The sequence below is a fragment of the Pseudorasbora parva genome, chromosome 18 (assembly GCF_024679245.1).
Source record: "Pseudorasbora parva isolate DD20220531a chromosome 18, ASM2467924v1, whole genome shotgun sequence".
NCBI classification, from domain to species: Eukaryota; Metazoa; Chordata; class Actinopteri; order Cypriniformes; family Gobionidae; genus Pseudorasbora; species Pseudorasbora parva.
Window position 1 is genome coordinate 25,295,241 of NC_090189.1, and position 23,573 is coordinate 25,318,813.

A 23,573-nucleotide genomic window follows, 5' to 3' on the forward strand; every position below is an offset into this window, starting at 1 on the left:
GTGGGGGTTGTGTGCTTGGGGGCCTGATGGCACGCAGGGCCTCCCCTCTGCTGCCCCACCATGGTATACCTTGTGCGGGGACCGGAGAGCACTGTGGCTTTGTATGGGTGCCCAGGCAGTCAAAAGTATAATACTAAAATGTTTAAACTTATTTGAGTGTCTTTATACTTTATACTTATTTGAGTGTCACAGCGAGGCAATGGCAGAATCTTAACATCACTGAGGCTTTCCGGGACACAAAATAGAGTTTGAAACATGGCAAAGCTGTTATGTCATCATTACTCCAGTCTTCAGTGTCACATGATCCTTCAGAAATCATTCTAATATGCTGATTTACTGCTCAAGAAAAAATTCTTATTATCAGTGTTGAAACACCTGTTTCATATTTTTCTGGAAACCATGATACATTTTTCTTTGTTGTTCTTTGATGAATAGAAAGTTGAAAATACCAGCGTTTATTTGAAATAAAAATCCCACGGATTAACATTATAGTTATTTTTAACTAATAAGAAATATATTGTTATATCGTATGTGTTGGATACAATTGTATCTGTTAATATTAATTACATTAGTTAACACGATCAAACAATGAACGATACTTCTTCAGCATTTATTTCATGTTAATCTCTACATTAACTAAAAAAAATCTGTTAACAGTAGTTAATCACATTAACAAAGGGTAATAAATATATTGCTCACTGTTAGTTCATACATTAAAGGCATAGTTCACCCAAATATAAAAACTCTGTCATCATTTACTCACCCTCAAGTTGTTCCAAACTTGAATGACTTTCTTTATTTTAACCCCAATGACTTCCATAGTGGGGGAAAAATACTATGGAAGTCAATTGGGTCCATCAACAATTTGGTTACCAACATTCTTCAAAATATCTTCTTTTGTGTTCAGCAGAAGTAAGAAATGTATACAGGTTTGGAACAACTTAAAGCAGAGTAAAGGACTGAATTTTCCTTTTTGGGTGATCTATTCCTACAAATGAGACCTCATTGTAGAGCCTTACCAAAAAAAAAAAAATCTCATACTTGCTCAAAAACAAAGTTGAGGCTAGCTTAATATTCTCTTTGTTTTATGTTGCATTTCCTGCTCCTGCTTAATTTCGACACCTAAAATTGAGTAAACACTGAAACAATGCAGCAACACCACTGCTGACCACATGTGAAATTCAAACACAACACTGTGGGTGTGTCTTGCACACGAGCCCCTGAGAATTCACTGGTTGTGACCTTTAGCTCTGACTACCCCACTAGAAGTGACCCCAACGCTCCAATCCTCTTTCAGAAGCCTAGCTCACAGACACCCGGCCCACAACCTTTAACCTCTTTGGCATGTGTTTCCAAGGTCATCATTCCTGCAAGGTGTCAACCAAAAGATCCACCAACTTAATCTGTCTATTGATTTTCCTATGAATAAGTTACCGGTCCAATCTGCTGAGGGTTCAGTTTCCACAGGTCAGTGATACACCGGCGCTGTATTACTGACCTGAGGGGACAAGAGAGCACAGTTTCAATGTTTCTGTTCAATAGCCTAAGCTAAAAATTGCTGATTGAAGGTTAAAGTAATATTTTTACTTCCATAGTTTATTTCACTCGAATATAAAATGTTTTTTTTTAATATACATACACAATTTAGTTGAATTTACAGCAAAAATAAGCAACAGCAAAAATATTCAGACCTAAACCAAAACCGTGATGTATTGTTAAATTTATCATACAGTGATATAAGATTTTGACCCTTTTTCAGAAATCCACAGATCTGTCCGTTGCTTTCCATGTCTTTATGTATGAACTGTATATGTAGCCCTGTGGTCATGTATACCTTTACTGTGTGAGTGAGTGTGTGAATGTGAAACACACACACACAAATGGTATTGCATAGACTTCTGTTGTTTTTATATAAAGCTGGTTATGAATACACACCCTAAAAATAACCCTAACTATATATATATATATATAGGTTTCTGAGCTTGAAAAACCAAACTCTGGTCAGGCCAATCACATCGTGTGAAGAGTCGGTGGGCGGGCTTAACATAATGACGCCAGAGTTGCGTGCTACTTGTAAACACAGAAACTGGCGAACGGCGGTCTTTCGAATCGGCTTTGGCCGCGACTCTGGAAGACTTGGAGTTAAGCTTTTCTCTGAGAAAATAACAAAGAACGGCACTGAAATCGTGAAGGAACGATGACTGTGTTCCGGGAGTTTTGCCGACTGGATACGGCGAAAATTAAATCTATCAACTAGTTCTACTTCATGTTGCTCTGGTTGGTTGTAGCTCTATCCTATCGCGTGCAGAGGGAGTTTGAAAGACAACCGTTTATCCCGCCCCTCGGATTGAGCCCTGTCTATGGTGAGTTTCCAGACCAAACATCTTGATGTGGGTCTGGCTTGTCAGGCTAGGGATTTTGCATAGACATAAGGATTTTTATACTGTACACAAACTTTATATTCTATTGCCTAACACTAACACTAACCCTACCCTAAACCTACCCATCACAGAAAACATTCTGCATTTTTACATTTTGAAAAAACATAATTTAGTATGATTTATTAGCTGTTTTCCTCTTGGGGACCAAAAAAGGTCCCCATAAGGACATTGTTTTCGGATATTGCCATCTTTGTAATAAGACTTTGTCCTCATAATGTAAGGTTTACCTAGAAAACACATGCACACACACACACACACACACACACACACACACTACTTGGCAATCAAAATGAAGTCATACTTCTGTTATTTTACTTAAATTAGTAAAAGTAACAATTGTGTTCGTATCAATTAAATCAATAAGTAGATTAATTTAGGTCAAAACTTTTAGGCTATTATGTCAGACTAACCCTAAAGCAAACTTTTTGTAATTATATAATAAATATATAAATAGACTATTTATCTTATTTTTATTCTTTTATTCTTTTTACTTTTATTCTTATTTTTATTTTGCCAATTTTTATCCACAAACTCAAACTATAAAAAATAAATCTTAAGTGGTTGCCGGTTTAAGCTGGTCTAGCTGGCGTTTGGCTGATTTAGCTGGTAAGTCAGTTGACTTCCATCCTGACCAACTAATGAGTGTGCAAAACCCCTCTGAAACCAGATAAAGACCAGTAAACCAGTTTAGTTTGGCTAAAGCTGTTTTTTCCCAACATGACAGGTTAAAAAAAACTCTTTAGAAGCTAACGGTCATATGCAGAAGATAAAGTTGAACAGTTTTATATATGTATTGAAACACACTGACAGAACTATAGAAGATATATTAAAACAAAATATTAAATGCAAGAACAATTCCGTATCCTCACAAACAAGCAAACCTATTTATGTGCATTAACAAAATAAAGGAACAAGCAGTCATGCAGACACACACAGCTCTGAGATTTTGGAGTGAACATGAACGCTGGTCCAGCGGGCGTCACGCTCCCAATTCTCCCGTGCTTCTTTTATTTCCATTCAGACGCAGGCTTCCTAAAATAATTCCCCACATCTCCAGTCAGTGAGGTGTGAGGTGGCAAAGGCCTTGACGGTCTGCACACTACCTCCCCCCTCACTCTCCCCTCTGTTTTTATGGCTCTCTCTGAGATGCCAGCAATGCACCGTGAAAGCTGCAAAACACCCAGTGCTGCAAGATCACTCCCTGTCTGTACCCTTAGACACACACACACACACACACACACACACACACACACACACACACAACATAACTTTACCATATACACACCAAAACAACACAACTGTCAAACCCAAACTTGAATACAGGTTCAAAGCCAGTGCAGGGGACAGTTAACCATACAAATATGAGCAGGATGGGCCAGAAGCTGGCTTCCCATGCTTAACGATAGGATTTTATGTTCTAATTAACAGCGATGAGATACTAAGCAATCTAAAAGACAAAACGTTACTGGTGAAACTGGTCAGAAGAAGCTTGCTGACTAAGGATAGATAGATAGATAGATAGATAGATAGATAGATAGATAGATAGATAGATAGATAGATAGATAGATAGATAGATAGATAGATAGATAGATAGATAGATAGATAGATAGATAGATAGATAGATAGATAGATAGATAGATAGATAGATAGATAGATAGATAGATAGATAGATAGATAGATAGATAGATAGATAGATAGATAGATAGATAGATAGATAGATAGATAGTGAATCTGGTCTACCTGCATGAAGCTGGTTGAAAAAAATTGTCTAGTTGGTTAAATATGTTATGAATGTTCTGATGTTTAGGATTTCATATTCTAATGAATGTGAGATTTTAAACAGATATTAAGCGGTAGAAACAGGAAAACATTACTGGTCTATTCCATCATCATGACAGACAGACTTCTTAGAATCCTATGGTCATTAATTAGATCATGTCCATTAGCATCTTAACTAACTTAAACAGCAAGAATAACTTGGTCAACCATCTTCATGCAGTTTAACCAGTTTGACATGAAGCTGGTTGAACAGAATGGTCTATAGTTGGTATAATTAGTAATGAATCCCATGCTGATGAATAGGATTTCATCATGTTCTAATTAATGGTAATGCAAGGTGTAAATGACAAAACCTTACTCGTGCAACTTTTTTAGCCTACAAGAAGCTTGCTGGGGGGCTTTGGGGGTGATGAGATGATAAGCAGTCTAAACAGCCAAACTTAACTTGTGCAACTTGTCTGCCTGCATGAAGCTTGTTGGTCATGTGGGTCTTGCTGGTTAAGTTAGTTAAGAATCTCATGCAGATAGATAGAATTCCATGTTAATGAATGTTAATGAGATGCTAAGCAGTCAGGAAAACATTACTTGTGTAACTGTTCTGCCTTCATGAAGAGGGTTGAACAAAGTATTCTTGTTGGTTAAATTAGTTATGCATCCCATGTTGATGGACAGGATTCTATGTTTTAATTAATGGTGATAAGATGCTTAGTGGTTTAAATGCCAAAACTTTACCGGTGAAACTGGCTGGCCTGCTTGAAACTGTTTAACCAAGTTAGTCTAGTCTGGTTAAGCTAAAACTCCCATACTAATAGACTGATTCTTCAATCTATTGTAATTAATGATAATGAAATAATAAGAGATTGAAACTGTAAAACATTACTGGTTAGCCTGCATGAAGCTAGTTTTGCTGGTTAAGTCAGTTAAGATGCTAATATGTCTACGAATTTAGAATGATGGGATTCGAAGCAGCCAAATTGGCAAAATTGTACAGGTGAAAGTCGGCATGAATGACGTAAATGACCAGGTAAATCTGCTAGCTAAGATAAGTTACCACAATATGTAATTTTTCGCCGCTAGAGTCGCTTATTCAAAACTAAGGCGTAGCTTGATGACGCCTCGGTTCCGCCGAGCCTTTATTATTCCGCATGCGACCGTTTTCGTTTTTTTCCTGTCATGCCTATGTGGGGTAACGCAGTGCTGTTTGATCATTTTAGATACATTATTTGTGTGTGTTGAAAGTTATGTTATAACACTACTCTGTGTGTTCGCTCGGCGGATACTATGAGACACTTGTTGCACACTGTAAGATAGATCGATGTTAGGCATGGGAAAACATTAAAATGAGATTTAAAAAAACGAGATTTAAACAATAAGACTAATTGTGTTGAGCTGTATAACAGTGATTCGTTTTCTGTCGATGAATGTCTCCAAAAAATTGCTCACCTGTCTAATAAACACATATTATATTAAAGCATCTTTGATGGTTTCTTCACTGTAAAAAAAATATCAGGTCTCCAAATGAACATTTTCAAGTAACTGATCACATCTACATTTTTCAGTTGGCCGAATTGAATTTCTGTTAATTAAATGGCATCAATCCACAGAATTTCAATTCGGCCAACTAAAAAATTTAGATGTGATCAGTCACTAGAAAATTTTCAATTGGAGACTTTTTTCTTTTCTTTTTTTTTACAGTGTACAAAATAAAAATCGATGGTCACACGGGTATGATGTCATTGATAGGCAACGCATGGACACAGGCCGTGTCCTGCTTATTTCTCTGGATGGAAACATTCTTGGAAACATTTAGGGTAATGTAAGTACACATGTCAAAAAAATATAAAACATGGTTCAAGTGGTTTTTGTATATTTTAATCCAAAAATCTTACATACTGTGCCTTTAAGGCTGATGGGGACACCAGCTCACCAGCATAAAACACTTATAAAAGTTGCATAAAATAGCATAAAAGTTGATGCTCAGCGTGCAATGCTGGTGTATTGGTGTAACTTACTTAACCAGCTACCAACTTGGTCTTAACTAGATTAATGCAGGTCAAGTTATTCTCATCAGAGCCAGCGTTGCTTTTGCTGTGTATGCAGATCTGTATTGCCATTTAAATAATAAAGTATAAATGATCTAAAAATAGTGCCAATACCATCAAAAGCATTACAATGACAAACTAAAATGCTGATCTTTTGATTTCTCACTATGTTTTGTAGCAGATGTGTGTACAGAAGTGTAGAGAAACTATACTTTATCAAGCAGGCAAAACTAGCCAAAAAGGTTCTACTGTAGATTATGTTTTATAGCCAACAGCAATCAACATCTAGTTATTTAATTTGTATTCACAAATTCACTTTTCAAAGAAGAAGCATGAATCAATACATCACTGTATTATGTATTATACAGTACAGTATGATGACCTGGTCTACAAAACATACACAATCAGACTTTAACAACCTCTTCTTTTTAGCAAACATGAAAACTAGATAAAAGGCTCTAACAAAGCAATAATCTGTGGCCAACAACACACAACATCTAGCAATTTAACTTGTATTCACAAATTCACTTTCAAAAAAGAAACATGAATCAATAAATTGTGCTCGATTTGGTTTCCACGGTACTGTTTCAACTCCGTCTAGTAGCAATAAAACAGCAGGTGTAGCACATCTCAGATGCTTAGCGCAAAACTATTCCCATCATGGTAGGCTCTCAAATTAACATCTATTTAAGAAACCATAAACCGGTAGCGTTTTATGTTTTAGACACATTTTATTCACAGGGGCTCCCTGAGACGGCATCAGACGTGACCTTGTGTGACTCCATACTGACTGGACAGCTGGGGGAGCAGACGTGGCGTGGAATTATCAGACCATTTTTAATGACTAAAACGTCAGAGACACAGCAACACCCTGCCGTTAGTATTCTTACGGGACGGTGTTTCAATGATGACTCTGTAATCAGCAAACAAAACAACCAAAAAATATTGATTTAAAGGTACATTTTATTTCTGTGGAAGACATCAAATGGACAAATCCAAAACCGCTTCCTATGAATATAGCAGACATCAATTAAAAGGAACCTTCAAACTAATTGAATCATTTGTCCCATTTTTTTACTAAAAAGAGCCTAATACATATTAGATGCAGGAACATCAAACATGACAACATGAAGAGAGACAAATTATAACTGGAGACACAAGTGAATAGATGCCTTCTACAAGGATACACGCCGAAGTCCAGTTATAGGCAATCAAATGTTTCAACAGATCAATTATAACTCTCCTCATAAAATATAAACTACTGATATATTTCAGAATGATTATGAACTTTTATATTAGAATTTCTTTATTTGTGGTAATCTCTTTTTGATTACATTAAAATGTAATTTGCAGGTGTAAGACCTGCAGACCAGCAAACTATCTTGGAACTAATAATAGCGGAAGACAACAGTTAGATATTGAAATATTAATATATTAATGTAAAGTTTTGTGATGCCCATTTCAGTTCTGTGATATCAGTCAAACGGGATATTCGTCAAAAACAATGTAGAAGGGAGCCAAAAATTAAAACTATGAAAAAAGTTACACTATAATCAAAATGTTTGAGTCAGTCTTTTTTTTTTTTTGATGCAAACTAATACTTTTATTCAGCAAGGACACAATAAGTTTATCAAAAGTGACAGTAAATACATTTATAATGTTACAAAAGATTTATATTTCAAATAAATTCTGTTCTTTTGAACTTTCGATTAATCAAAGAATCAAGAAAATGTATCATGGTTTCAGTATTAAGCAGCACAACTTATTTCCAAAAAAAGAGTGTCTCTTGAGCCCCAAATCAACATATTTGTATGATTTTTGAAGGGTCAGGTGACACTGAAGATTAGAGTAATGCTTAACCATCACAGGAATGACATTGTTTTCATCACAGGAAGCCCATGATTTACCCATAAGTCATCCTAAGTGTATATGAGATTCTTCTTTCAGAGGAATACAATCGGAATTATATTTAAAAAGTCTTGGATAATTTAAGCTTTAAAATGGCAGTAATTGTTTCTCTGTTTTTGACGTCCATAAAAAAATGCATCTATCCGTCAAATAACGTGCTCAACACGCCTCCAGGGGGTTAATAAAGGCCTTAGTTAATAAAGATGAATTAGTGAATTATCCCTTTAAGATACTACTTTTGATAAATGAAGCCTTGGTGGACATAAGAGACTAAATTTTAAAAGTGAAACATGAAACTTTAAAATGAGGTTCATTAAGTAAACATTAATTAATGCAATAGCTAACAAGAACTAACAATTTAAATAAGTGTTTATAGCATTTTTTAATCTAGGTTAATGTACATTTTTGAACATACACAAACGCTGATGAACAATAGTATAAATTAACATTGTTGAATATAAACTAGTGTAACTAATGAATGTTGTGAAATTGTTTATTGTTAGTTCATTATACCAAATGCAATAAATCATGTTAATAAATCGAACCAGTTGTAAAGTGTGCCCATTTTTCTTTGGAACAGCATGCACTGATCATTCACAATGAGACCAGGGAATGTGCATTAAGTAAATGGGGTTCATTTTAATTTTACGATGACTTCAAAATAAATAATCTGTCGAATTTATATGCCATAATTCAAACACTATTGAAATAACTCGGAATGACCTCAGCAAGAAGTTTGGAGGACCATCAGCCCCCACTGGTGAGGGAGAGTAGGGGGTGGGCTGTTCGTCACAGACACCTGGTGCTCCAGATGACAGCCCTGTAGCCAGATGGATTACGTCGTACATAAAAACACATACACAAATACGACCACACATCATGCCCACCGCTACATCTCTGAACATAAGAAACCACCTCGATACGATCCTTGATCCTAACAAAAGCCATATCACTCTGTAAAACCGGTCTAATGAACGCAGGGACGTATAAAAACGGCCATACCAGAGGGCGTCATGTCTCTGAGGAGTGTCCTAGTAGTGTCACAGAGGCATGATGTGGGAAGAGTGACGTGATGCCGCAGTGGGGGGCAGATTAGAACAAACCCCATGGTGCATGTCTGGCTGTATCTCCCTCCCCCACTACTGTCAGTGCCACCTGTCACCCCAAAGCCTCATCTCCCAGCCTAACCCTCAGCAGAGGCACTCTCAACATCACCACTGAGTACAAAGTTCACCCAGCAATGGATGTTATTATGCTTTCTGGCCACAAAACATTCCCTCTGTAACAAAACAAAAGCAACTAAAAGGTATTAATATAGCTCACAGAGTCTCAGTATCGTTTACCTCCAGTGCAGCAGACGGTTTCTTCTTGAGCTCCTCGCACTTGCGGAACTTGCAGATCTGGTGGCCCGTCTTGCGGTTCCGGCAACTGCTGCACTGCTCGCAGTTAATCCTGCGCCGGCAAGGTGGACACATCCCACAGCGTTTCCTTTTCTTCTTTCCGGAGCTAATGGCGGAGGCTAGCTCGCTTTGCACTGGGTACTCCGTCAAGCCGGCCATGTGCAGTGCGCTGTCAGCCAGGAAGACTCCGGCTGGCGTCATGATGAAGAGCCCCGGGTTGAAGGGGAAGCCACCACCCACGCCGTACGGGAAATCTGTGTGACCCCCAACAGCGTCTGCCACTGATGCTCCATCCAGGTCAACCGTCCCAACCTCGCCCCCGCCCACGCCCACTCCCATTCCCCCTGGCAGCAGCATGTGCTCCATGCCCGCCCGCTTTAGCAGCGCAGCTGCCTGGGCAAAGTGCAACAGGCCATTCTGTCCCTCCAACACCTGCTCCAGGGTCCGGTCCAGCTTGCTCGGCACCAAGGCCGAGGCGGAAGGCTGCTGCGGCTGCTGCTGGGCGGGCTGGGGCTTGGCCGCGTGACTCTTTGCCTGGCCGTTGTGTTTCAGTCCGTTGGCGGTCTGGGGGCACGCGGCGGTGTACTGCGAGAGGGTGCGAGACCTCTTCAGGCTCTTGCTGAGGGGCTCGCTGATGATGCCGCTCCGGTTGCGGCGTTCAATGACGGGGCTGTCCTCCCCGCAGTCCTGGTCCGTATCCTGGTCCTGGGCCTTGGGTGTCCGGCTGCCCTCCGGCTGCCTGCCAGACATGGTCCAGCCCCGGGGTGTGAGCGCGGGAGGGGGGGCGGGGTTGGGGAGGGGACGGGGGCTGCCGAGGGAGGAGCCAGGCAGTGCTCGAGATCCGCTCAGTACCCAGGTGAGGGTGGAGCCTCCCCGTAACGGGCGAAATGGCCGGCCAATGGCAGGCTGACCCCAATGCCCTCAGCTTTAGACTTCAGCCCTCATCCACATCTTTCCGCCGGCAACCTGTAAACTAAGACACAAAGACAGAAGGAGAGAAAAAAGGAAAGATGTTGAAAGCGTTCTGATGCTCAAAAGAGACCTTGACAACAAAAAAGCAGCGGCTGCGAACAGCAAGCGGCGATTTGGGCCTTTCTTTCGCATGGCTCCAACATTTTATTGAGTGCTGTACGGATGCCCCTACTGTGCCAGAGAAATCAATATGTACATTTATCTTTAAACGCTATGTAGAAGGAGTAAAAGCAAAAATAAGACAAGTGAACAGTTGCACAGCCAGAAGATGTGATAAAAAGCTACTTGAATAATAAAAAAAGCAAAAAACAAAACCATGAAATCATAGCTTTTAACACTCACTGTTAATGTAAAAGATGAGACGTGAGACAGCAGACAGTACAACATACTATACATAACCCATTACTTGTCTTTATCAGCATATGCATTATAGAAAATGAATAACATTAACTTTTGTGAGAATAAATCAATATGTCTTTGGCTCAAACGTCTACAAAGTTCTAATGAATAAAGTCAATAAGACAACTTTTAAAAGTTAATACTACAGGGTTACAGGGGTTAATACTACGTACTACTCATTTTGAAGGTCCGAGCACATGAATTAAGTACTCTGAAAGGTGCAGGCAAGGCATTATTGTCCCTCTAATCACACATATAGGTAGATGAAGATATAAAGTGGTCATACTACAAAACGGGTGCCATTAGTGTCACTAAATCATGACATCATTTATCTATTGTTAAATGACTTTAACAATGAAAAGCTGATGTCTTTTACTGTGCTAATTTAGATATTTCGCTTAACTGACCTAATCCAATCATTTTTTAGCATGACCCCACTTCTTGATGTATTTGCAAATGTCCATATTTTCGATACACCATCCCTACCCCCCCCCCCCCCCCCCCACACACACACACACACACACACACGTCTGGTTCACTATCTTTGTGGTGACTCTCCATTGACGTAATAGTTTTCTATCCCCCTACACTGCCCCTGCCCCTGAACCTACCCAATCACAGGAAATATTCTGCATTTTTACTTTCTCAAAAAAACTCATCCTGTATAATTTATAAGCCTTTTGAAAAGTGTACACAATGTAGGTGATCTCAGGTTTTACTATCCTTATGGAGACATTTGGTCCCCACAATGTAATATAAACAAGGGCATACACACACACACACACACACACACACACACACACACACACACACACACAAAAAAAAACAACAACAACAAAACTTTAAAGGACTTTTAAAGGACAATTGTTGTATCCAATTCTTAGCACTATAGCTGTGCCTGTTGGTATATTTTAGAGTAGGTGCCCATCTTAAAATATCAACAACAACACAAATTAGGAGTGGGTGGGGTATGTATTTACTTAAAATTTCGTATATATAATTTCTAATATAGTTTCATGACTTTGAGTGCAAAGCTTGTAATGTCAAAACAAAAAACAAAAAATGTTTTATATATAATTCCTAGAACTATATAAATCCTATAAATCCTCAGCCTTGTTACCTCCCTGATGGCCTAATTATATTCTAGAGTGTTTATCCCCGAATAATTCACATGTATTAGTGTAGTTTAAGATGGCTCAAAGTAATTTATTAACACTTAACTTCAAAAATCACATTATCAAACTTAAAAAGATGCTAATTTTGTAATGCAATCCAAAGAGACCTGTTGTCAATCACACTGTGAAATATGAAACATGACAGAATGTTGAACGTCCAGACACAGAACCCACGTCATGACAGAACACCCACCCCAAACACCAAAAACTCAACTCTTTTTTTTTATTGGCTGCCCCCTGTCCACAACAGCGACATCCACAAACACCCACACACACAACCCCACTGAGAAAAGCTGAGGAAATGGCCGGGCCAGTCCTTATAAGGGAAACAAAGGGACAGGGAGGGAGAGAGGAGAGGATGAGGGGTGGTGGAGGGGATCTACGCAGTGTGTGGAAATTGGAAGGCCAGAATTAGTGGGAGGTAAAGCTTCAAAGGCAGGAGCACAGCCCCCGCATTCTCCCCAGCTCAGGGGTCTGTGGCGCCAGCGGACCACAGCCAGCCTCTTTTTCTCTGTCGCTCTCTCTTTCCTCTCGTTCTCCTTCCCAAACCAGGGGCCACGCTGCACCAGGCAGCCTTACCTCACGCCTGCCAAACCTTCCCCGCCGCACACATCTCTTGCTGGGACTGTGGAAGCACCCGACCTTCACGTCCCAAAAGCACTGAAATTACATAGCAGCGTTTTTATTCAGTATTAGCAGCAATGACTCACTTCCCATCCAAAGCTAAGGAGAAAAACTTGTGTCTAACGGACCATGCTAGCTTGCGATGGACAGCCCGTGGTTTCTTTTATCCTGGCTTGGAATGGCAATATGGCACATCTCAAATCCGTTCCACTCTTACGGATGCTGCACCAAGCCAACAGTTGGCCACACACCACCACACCCCAAGTGTTAGTGTGCAGTGTGCAGCGTTCAGCAGTCCGTCCCCATGATATAAACTCCTATCTGTTATTGTTTTGTTTCAATGTTATGTGATCCAATCCCAGACCAGTGTATACTACCATTCAAAAGTTTTATAGTAAAATCTAATATAATAAAAAACTTTTCAAATAAATTCTGATTTTTTTAGACATTCTATACATGCTGAATGTGATTCAATGATCACAGTTTCCACAAAAATATTAAGCAGCACAACTGTTTTTAACATTGATAATAATAAGAAATGGTTATTCAGAACAACCAAATCAGCATACAAGAATGGTTTCTGAAGAATCTGGATTTGTTTTACTGCTAAAAAGTGCATATTAGTACCTTAGAGTACTAATATGAACTTTTTTGTACAGAGACCAATTATTTGTCTCAATTGTATAAAGACCAAGATCAAAATTAACAATTTGACACCTTTTTCTATACAAAGATATATATATATATATATATATATATATATATATATATATATATATATATATATATATATATATATATATATATATATATATATATATATATATATATATATATATATTTTCAAAAGTTTTTACAATATTTTTTATCAAATAAACGCATCCCTGGTGAGTCCATAAGGTATTGTTCAAAAACATTCAAACATCTGGTCCAACTTTATTTTAAGTGGCCTTAACTACTATGTACTTACATCAAAAAATAAGTTCAATGTATTTATTGTGTTCATATTGTTTTGCAAAAAACTTCTGCTGATATTGAGGTAGAATACGGATAACGTTAGTGACAGATGTGGTGGTGTGGGTATGTTAGGTGTAAGGGAAGTGTCCACAGTTTAATTATAAATGTAGCAGAAATGAATTACACACAATTACATGCAGGTCATTTTTAAAATGTAAGTACAACATAAAAACAAAATATGTGTATGTACACAATGAATGCATTGTATCAAATGATTCATTTAAATGTAAGTACATAATTACATAAGGCCACCTGGGTCCAAACATCTTACTGAGCCCATGTTCTGATAAAGTCTTGTTTAGAATGACAACGTGTGAGAAAGGCAGTGCGGCCAGTCAGATGAGGTAAGAAAAAGGCCAGGGACAGGTGGCTCAATGTTAGCACTACTTGCTTAATTACTGTTCCCAAAGTAACCATTAGGGTGATGGAAATGGGCCCACAAAATGCCTTAGCAAATAAGCCCACTGGACATAAATTAATCGATTTGCTTCCTCCTGTTTTGAGAAGTTTTTTTCCGTTAGGAGTAAATCCAGTCACACAGCTTCCCAGTGTGCCGGATGCTATTGGCGGTAATATGCTACCATTGATCTCACAGCAAATAAAATGCAAACACAGTGTGTGATAGTTACTAAGCATTGTCAGTTCTCTGTAGTTTGTTGTCTTGTGCATCCCCCTCCCCCATCTACTCCTGTAACATATGACCTGTGGTTGCTGAGGTCTCGTAAAAGCTCAAATAAGTGAATTTGTCTCCACATCGGTTCCTGTCAATCATTGTAACCCCACCAGGTCCACCTTTAAGTTGAACTATCTTCCATCTTCTCAGCACAGTATTCAGAGAGGACTCGTATCAAATCATCAATCTTCTGACCCTCTGATTTTATCAACTCATCTACAAATGTGTAACTCCCACATTCTGTCAAACGCCAGCACTTCACGCTCTTCCAACATTTTTGTCTAATTCAGTCACAGATTTTTCAAATTAAGTGAAATGATTGTCATTGCAACATTTCCTTCATTCCTCAGTCACAGTATATTTTTTTCTGCCACATAGCTTAGCTAGTGGAACAGCAATTATATTTCAATGACCAGAATGCATCCATAGTAAAGACTTAACATAATCAGCAATTTGTCTGTCCATATCTGAACTCAAAACTGCTGTGTGATTTGATGTGACACGCCAGAACATATTTCATGTTTAACTTTCAGCCATGAAGCTTCATTTTGGTCAAATTATATTTCACAATAGGTGATGTTGCTCAATTTAATGTCACATGAATAAATAGGGATGCACAATGTGTGAATTTTATCTGACAGCAATAACAGATATTTATATTCTGAAGCTGATTATATATCAGTTTATCTTTTGTGAGACTGGATACATAAAAATGCTCAACTTAAAAGTCCAGATGTCTATGACAAAACTTCACATACAAAACTGCTTTTCATTTTAAAAATAGTGCAACTGCAGAAAGCAATCTTTCTTATCCTACAATCATTTTACAAACAAAGAAAATAAACTATATATATATATATATAAACTTGTTATTGCGGGTAAAGTCAGAATTCATACTTTTTTCTCACAATTCTGACTTCAATATCAGAATTGATCAGCGCCACGGAAGGCTGATTGAATATCGTGCATATGGCACACTTAATTTTAAGCACTTCAGGATTTGGTCATCTGATCTGACCAGTAGACATACATGTCACATTCTTTAACGGTTTGCCTGGAAACACAGATTGTCAGTGCAACCAAACCCCCTCATGGAAGAAGGACACCGCCCTGTGACAATGAGCGCTTATCGGGATCAACTGGTTTTCAAAAGTAATGGGTCCTGCACACTGTGCGATTTTTCAAAATCCTTTGCGAATGTCCCTTGTCAGACTGTACGAACATGATCGCCATGTCACACTGTAAGATCTCAGTTGACATTAATGTCAGACTGCACGTTAGTGAAGGCGCACCAAAAACGGACGCGCGCAATAAAACTCACCCGGAGTTCATATCATCAATGAATGAGGCGTTCGGTGATGGTGAGCTGCATTACACGCGGGACTGAAATGCTGGCTACAAAGAAATCTCTAGCTCTCGTTTTGGTCATAGTTTGTCTTAAACTGAGATATTTGACTGTCGTCGTAGGAGAAGTCACACTGCAGGATTCTGTGCCAAATCTTCTGACACTGCCAGAATTTCGTCTGAGGTAAAATTTGATCGCAGCGCTCATTAATCGGCTGCCGGTGAACATGTCAAACTAACGACCAAAGACGTCAGATTTTAGCCTAGGATCTGAGGAATCTTTTAGGATTTGCTAAATTTGTCCCAGACGGCCAAATCGTGGCCAAATTCGCACAGTGTGCACCCGGCTTAAGTTCACAGTATAGACTCTTTAAAATACATCCAAGAGTTTTACACACCGGTCGGTTTGCATTAATGCTAAATGTTTTCAAAATGAAATGTCAGTCAGATGGCCTCTGGGTGGTCCTTGGCCAGTGAAAGCTGCCATGGATTCCAGACCTTCTGCCATCAGTCTGAAGGTCTGGCTATGCGAGACTACCTTTTTTATTTTTTACTCAAGTGACGGAAACAAGCTTCCATAAGCATCTTCTGAAAGAGTATCCAGTAACTCCAGATCAAAACACAGGGGAAAAACAAGCAGACACAAGCAATAACACAGCAAGCAGATGCATATGTAAAACAACGCAATTATCAACATTAAACAGCATATAAAACTGCCTAATGTCTACCCAGGACGAGGTATTGTGCAAGCTATTTGTGCAAGCATTGATGGACATAATCTACTCCATCTATGTTTTGATCATCGTTCTGAATCCGATCTGGATGTAGTCTTTGAAAAAATGTTAGCTTTTTTTTATAAAACATACCCATTTTTAAGTGGTAATAAAAAAAGAATGCATTAAGCTAGAATCAAACTTTTTTTGTTATTGTTGTTTAAAAGAAGAGGCTATGTCTTCCCCCCCCCCCACCCTTTCCCCTCCCTTATGATTTATTGAATGCTCAGATATTCATACAACTAAATATTCTGGGGGCCATGAAAATGTTTTAAAAATGCTGACGGTGGCTGGCAACGTTAAAAAAAAGAAAAGAAAAAGAAGAAGAAGAAGAAGAAGAAGAAGAAGAAGGAGGAGGCTGATGGGGGTTAAGAAACATGAATTATTATTTATGGAGCAGAATATTAGGTGAGACATGTTCTTTTGGTCCAAGGTAGAAGCCAATCAAATTACAAATTCATGAGGTCATGAAAATATTTGTCCTTTTTTTAGGCTTTAAATAAACATCCATGCTAAAAAAAAATGGAGCAGATGACTCAAGGTACAGCAGTACGCTGACGCAGATGTTGTGCAGTTCAGACTCAGCTGAGGGGTTGAAAACTTTTAATGTAGCTGATTGTGTGCTACGGTTTGAGAGGTGCGCGCCGTACCTCGGGCCACACGCTGCACTCTTTTCTTTGCGGCAGCACAATGCCTCACTCACCGCTGTAAAGACAGCAAGCCAGAGCCCAACGCAATTAACCTAGCCCTATTCAAAAGCATGGTTATGAATGATTCTAATGCTTTGTATTCATTCAAATAGAGCTTGTGTAATCAGACCCTTAACCATGTAATCACCAGCTCAGTAGAGGAAACATAATGACCCATTTATAGATAATATGGAATGTCAAAAGCTCCAAAATATTAGAGAAAAAGCCATGAAGTCAGATGAGTCAATAAATAAACCAACTGAAAGAATAATCAGACTGGGAACAAACGGTCGTACACATGACCGTCATTCACTGGCAAGTTCATTCTGATCTCATCTGTCATATGGTCAAAATCAGTTCAGCTGGTTAATCATTCATTGGTTGCTTCTGTCAGCAACACGAAATGCGGACATAAATGTAATAAGCACATTTTAGTTCCATCCTTAAACTGAGAATATGAGATGGCCGAAATACAGTTTGATCAATTCAGCTCTCCAGTGTTTTAGAGCGCCTCTTTACTCTTCATAATCAATAATGTTTGAATGGTTAGCGGTGACAAAGGACACAACGGGGCTGTGCTGTAACGGCAATCAGCATTACCTCAAATGATCTAAAAACAGAAACGAAACCATTGAGAGGTGAGGATGGAATATAAAAAGCTCTTTTCTAAAGCTGTCATTAGGTTACATAAACTACAATGCTATTTTGTTTCAAGTCCAATGTGTCACAAATGTAAGATATTAGCCTTTGAGGATATTATTCTTTGATCAAAGGGAAAGAATGAGCAACGACCTTGCTGAATTGGACTGACAAGAGAGGATTCGTTTTCAAACAGAGGTTGAGAGGTCAAGAAACTTACAGCTGAACAGGAAAAAGGCGACACCGACCAGACAGAGTGGAAAAGCACGCAAAGTTGAGAGAAATAGACATTGTTGCTGTTTTTGTGACAGCTAGCGTCGCTGCTAGCAAACAGCATTATTAGTGGTTGTAGTGTAAATCTACTGTATAACTAAGCACTAACTAAGCCACTTTTGGACACTCTACGTGACTAGCAAGTCATCAGTGTTGTTATTGGTGTAATGATACTGGATATGATCAATTCCTGCAGATGCTAATACTTTCGGAGCTCATACTGTTAAAGTGTGTGCTAATGTGCTAATATCATAGACCGTAAAAAAATATGGACGACTCGACATCATCCGTTTCCGCTTAGCAGATTTGAAGCTTTCAGGCGGGGGTGCACGGCGCTGACATCTTGGGACCGAGTCTGCGCAGTAGCGATTTCGGGACCGGAGTTGCGCAGTAGAGCGCAGGAAGTAGAGCAGGAAGTACAGTCGCGATATCAAAAGCCCGCCCACACTCTCGCGGATGCAGAACAATTAATTATGTTGGTGTGAAATAAACAGTTATGGAAATGTAGAAATTAAAGCTAAAGCTCCAATCTGCTCCCAAAAATTTCGAAAAAAGTCCGTTAGTGCCTCAGTGACAACTTCACTCAGAGAAGACGTCAGTCTCAGCTGTCAATCATGACGTCACACCCCCGTTTTTATAGCATCAAATAACTAACTCAAAGTAAACTTATTTTTAAAACGAACACCTGAAATGAAATCATCGTGATGATAATTGCCTTCAGTGACATAAACTAACTTTGGGGAACATTTTTTGAAGTGAAATTTTATTATTTAGTTTGCCTTGCGTCCATTAGAAAACACAGAGCGGCGGCTATACTGGGACCGGTCACCGGGGGGCGATCGAGGCGTGAAAGCTTCAGTAAATGAGAGGGAGACTGCAGGCTTGGCTAATATCATGATCAATTGAAGCGATTTGTCGGACAACAATGACACAATCTCTTCCTCTGTTACTGTGCTTGCAGTCAAAAGGACACTAATATTAATTGCTCAAATATTAAGATGCCAAAGGTAAAAAGTGTTCAAAATAAATCAGATGATATTGCTTTGGAAAACTGCAATACCCTCAGTGTCAAAAAGCATAAACGTAGCTACACATAAATTCAGCAGAATGTACTAAGCACATGATAATAGCTACATAAAGATGTGTCTGGAGAATTTTATGACTTATATCGCTACATTAAAAGGAAGGAAGTCCAGTAATGGCTAATTACACCCAAACAGCAACTTGAGAAGATGGTTTGGAAATTTTAAACTTTGCTTCCTGAAATTCCTTAAAGTCTTTAAATCACAGACATAGTTTCTCCTCAAATTTCCATTTGCCATGTTTAGAAATGATTGTATGTGACAGTTGCAGTGCGGAAGAAACATTCAGTATGTCTCCACAGCAGACTATTTAAACATTCATGTTAACTGACAAAATGTATTAATTTATGCATTTAGGTTTTAAGGCCTCTAATGGTATGTCATGTGAAGATGTTTGCGAGGAGAACTCGTGCCTCTTCCCTTAGGGACAAACACGCGACTAATTGATCCTCCCCCCATTGAAAACCAAACCTACAATCCTACAGTGAACAAGAGTTTTGTATTTTAAATAGATGCTTCGATACTAAATTTCTCCACCAATACGATAACCAATTATTATCTGCCGATACAGATCTGCTGTTTTTTAAGGAAAAAAAAATATCTCTCTAAAAAGTCTCTCTCATTTGGTACATTAATATTAAAGGTTTAAATGTACAACAGAGCTAATATATTCAACTGGTATTTATTTTCAGGAAAAAAAAATAACATTCAAAAACTTAAATGATTGAATGCTTGTATGGGGTGGGGTAGTTTTCATAAAATGTTTCTCATCAAAAGTAACAAAGAACAAAGCGCATTCCGATTATTCGACGTAAAGTACATTACAAATAATTTTTAGTGTAAAAGAAACTGCAGACCTGGCAACCCTGGCTTGAACTACAGGTGATTCAGGGTCAATTAGAGATTGCTTTTATATTGCCTTTTTTTAAATGTGGATCCATTATTGTCTTGTAAACTTGCCCTAAATTCAACACAACACACATTTTCTTCACATACAGTATGAGTTGCAGTCTGACACATTTTCCACATCCTTTTGATTCTCAGGATATCATCGGCCCTGACCATCGGCTATTTTTAAACATTATATAAATCACACATTTCTTCTGTAATTTATATTTTGTATTGTAATAATTTCATAGTTAATCTCCAAATTAAATTAGAAACTAATTAAAGGCAGGATATTTTAAATATTTGTTGTAATGGTATCTTTTTATGAATGAAGGCCAGTATCACTGACACTAATGTCTCAGATAAAAAAAAAAAAAAAAAAAGAAAAAACATTAATTATAGCCATTCAACATTACAGTATAGTTGAAAGCTATCAATTTCAACATTTATTAGACTTTACAAAAATAACAACTTTTAATGTAAGTGAACTTAAAACAATCTTCACATAAACCTATTATAATAAATGTCATATTTACTAGTGGCCTTCCTGTCTAACAGGCTGTAAATATACAGAAATTCTGTGTATTGAAGTTAATCAATAACTTTACAGTCTTAACTGTATATATTATAAATGAAATATAGATTGATCTGTATTAAAGCCACAATTTTCTCTGTTACCTTTGTTCTTTGATTAACTTAAAAGACAGACATCGCAGCAGCGGGTTTATTAGGCTGCTGTCCCTTTAAGATCTGCGCGGATTGGACGAGCTTTTGATTTTCTCACAGCTCTTTAAGTTAATTTAAGACATCATTTAAGACTGCTCTTAAAAGAATACTCGTCAAAATGGGCATTCAAATGTGAAAAGAACACTTCTGGCGCGCATCTTTCTGCGCAGTCGTCTGTTTGTCACATACACTACATTTAATACAGTTCTTGTGGCGCTTACATGGTTCAAAAACATTTTCATGAATAAGAGCGCAAATCATAATATAACACTAGACAAATTAGGATGAAAAAGCGGATGCTGCGTTAATTGAATTAAATATTTTTAACTTTTTAAACTGAAAACATTAATCACATTTTGACAGCCCTAATATTTATTACTACAGTCACAAGTTGTCAATAATAATTGAATAGATAAAACGTATTGATGGTCAATTAAGCATTATTATTGCGTAGTTTTAAGGTTTGTGCGGCTCATATACATGCAGCAAACACACAAGGAAAAATTAAGCGAGCGCCGTAGTTACGTATTCTAAATATATTAATGTCGTCAAGCCATGCAATGGATTAGGTAGGCAGGCCATTTATTACAAAAAAGAATTAACCAAGTTTCCAAAAAAAAACTCCAAGCAAGTTATTTTACTAAACATAAGAACTACTTACTCAAGTAAATGGCACAATAAAACTACACAGAAAAAACAACAAGTGGGCCTAATAAGATCCTGGTGAATGAGTGATGATTTTCCAGCGCTGTTTCAGCTGCGCGCTCCTAATCTATGACACAAGGTAAAGCTAGACCTGTCAATCTGACCAATTAAACAAATCCAAGCATGCTCCAGCTGTGAAACATTGTCAGATTGGTATCTACACACCGTCCCTACCCACTATACCCACCCATTACAGCCGCAATCCAGTTTCCATTTGGTGAACTTTCAAATGACCCTGGAAAACACTGCGTCATGATCGCGGCACGATCGGATCCCGGAAGGCCTATAGCTTTAGCTAAGCAGCATGTCATGTTTTGTTTGGGCTCATTCGAGACCACCTCTAAATAAAGATATGTAATCTACTATGGTTTCCTTACTTTGGTTTCCCTACTATGGTTACGCGAAGCTACAAGCAAAAACGTGGCGCTGAAAACGTTCATATACAAACACTTGGTACAGTTTGGTCTCTCACTGAAATATTCTTGATGTATTCTGCTAGTTGAGACCTTACGACAATATATGACACAAATCTATCTGTTATGATTATTTTACAGGTCACATTTTTATGAAAAGCAGTTATTTTTCACGCTTTGAAAATAAAGCACTTCTAATATGTGAGAAAAAAAACCTTAAAAGCACTTGTTAAGTGACGGTCTGATATTAGCTGTAACTTTAAGCTTTAAAATGATACTCTAAGAAGTAATTCAGGGGACCTGTCACCACAACTTAAATACATGCATGTTTACAATGTAAAATTTTGAATTTATTGTTTTAATTTAACCTTTTAAGTTGCAAACATGATTTTGTAGAGTTATGTTAATATATTAATGTTTAACATTGCATCAACTTAGTATCTTCTGTAATTTCAACTCAACTCAACTCAACTCAATTTTGTAAATTAGGTAGCTTTGCCCAGCATGCTTTGCATAAGACTGCATGAGGAGAATAAATGTTGAAATTAAGTGTTAATTTATTTGTTTTTGGTAAGGGGTAAGTTTTTGGTAATTAATTGTTTTCGTTCTAGTGTTTAATGCTATTATGTTTGACCTTTTAAAGAGTTTCTAATGTCGAAGTTTTTGTGGTCACCATTGTGCTAAAGAGTAGAAGGTACATTGACCGACTTTATTAACAATGACTGTGCTAATGCCAGTGAGTAGATTTAAGACATTATTCAATTCATTTAAGACTGCTCTTATTTGAATACTTGTCAAAACGGGCCTTCAAGTGTTAAAAAGAATGCTTCGGGCGTTTAATACAGTTTAACCTATATTTAATTTATAATACATGCAGTTAAGACTATAAAGTTATTGATTAACTTTAATATTAACTTTAACAAGTATATCTTACTCATTCATTAAATATACATGTAAAATAAGTTATGTTAGCATGTGCTATGACAGCTTTTAGAGATGAATTGCTCCAGGGCTACAACTCTGGTAGTAATCAACTTAAAAATGTGTGTTTATGCTACAAATTATTAAGTTCCTCTAACTCATGTAGCTTGTTGGTTGAACGTAAATTAACTCAAAGTTGCCATAATTCAAAAAAAAAAAAAAAATGCAAACGGTCAAAACATTTTTGAGCAACACAATCTTTTTTTTTAATTATATTTTGTGTTGGTTAAGCTAGTGGTTAACTAACATGATAAGTAGTGCCCCCTTAGTAGTGCCCCCTGCAGTTGGTTAATGATTAATTGATTGTTAATTTAAATTAATGATTATGGGAATTTAGGTTAATTGACCACCATACCGTGTGTGTGTGTGTGTGTGGGGGGGGGGGGGGGGGGGGGGGCGGCTGGTAAACTCTACATTATGGGGACAAAATGTCCCCACAGAGATGGCAATATCTGAAATCCTTGTCCTTGTGGGGACTTTTTTTTTGGTCCCCATGAGGAAAACATCTTATAAATCATACTAAGTATTGTTTTTTGAAAATGTAGAATGCAAAATCCTTCCTGTGATGGGTAGGCTTAGGGGTAGGGGAAGTGTAGGGGGATAAAATATACAGTTTATACAGTATAAAAA

At 38.0% G+C, this 23,573-nt stretch overlaps 1 protein-coding gene across 5 annotated transcripts in view; it reads right to left on the reverse strand.

The window, feature by feature from the left end:
* cxxc5a (CXXC finger protein 5a) overlaps positions 1-23,573 on the reverse strand; it is a 30,754-nt gene that overhangs the window by 4,994 nt on the left and 2,187 nt on the right. For all 5 annotated transcript variants that reach the window (XM_067423500.1, XM_067423497.1, XM_067423499.1 and 2 more), the window contains exon 2: positions 9,514-10,543. In XM_067423500.1, coding sequence (XP_067279601.1) covers positions 9,514-10,320 — 807 coding nt within the window. In that variant the 5' untranslated portion in view covers positions 10,321-10,543. The remainder of the gene's footprint in view (positions 1-9,513; positions 10,544-23,573) is intronic.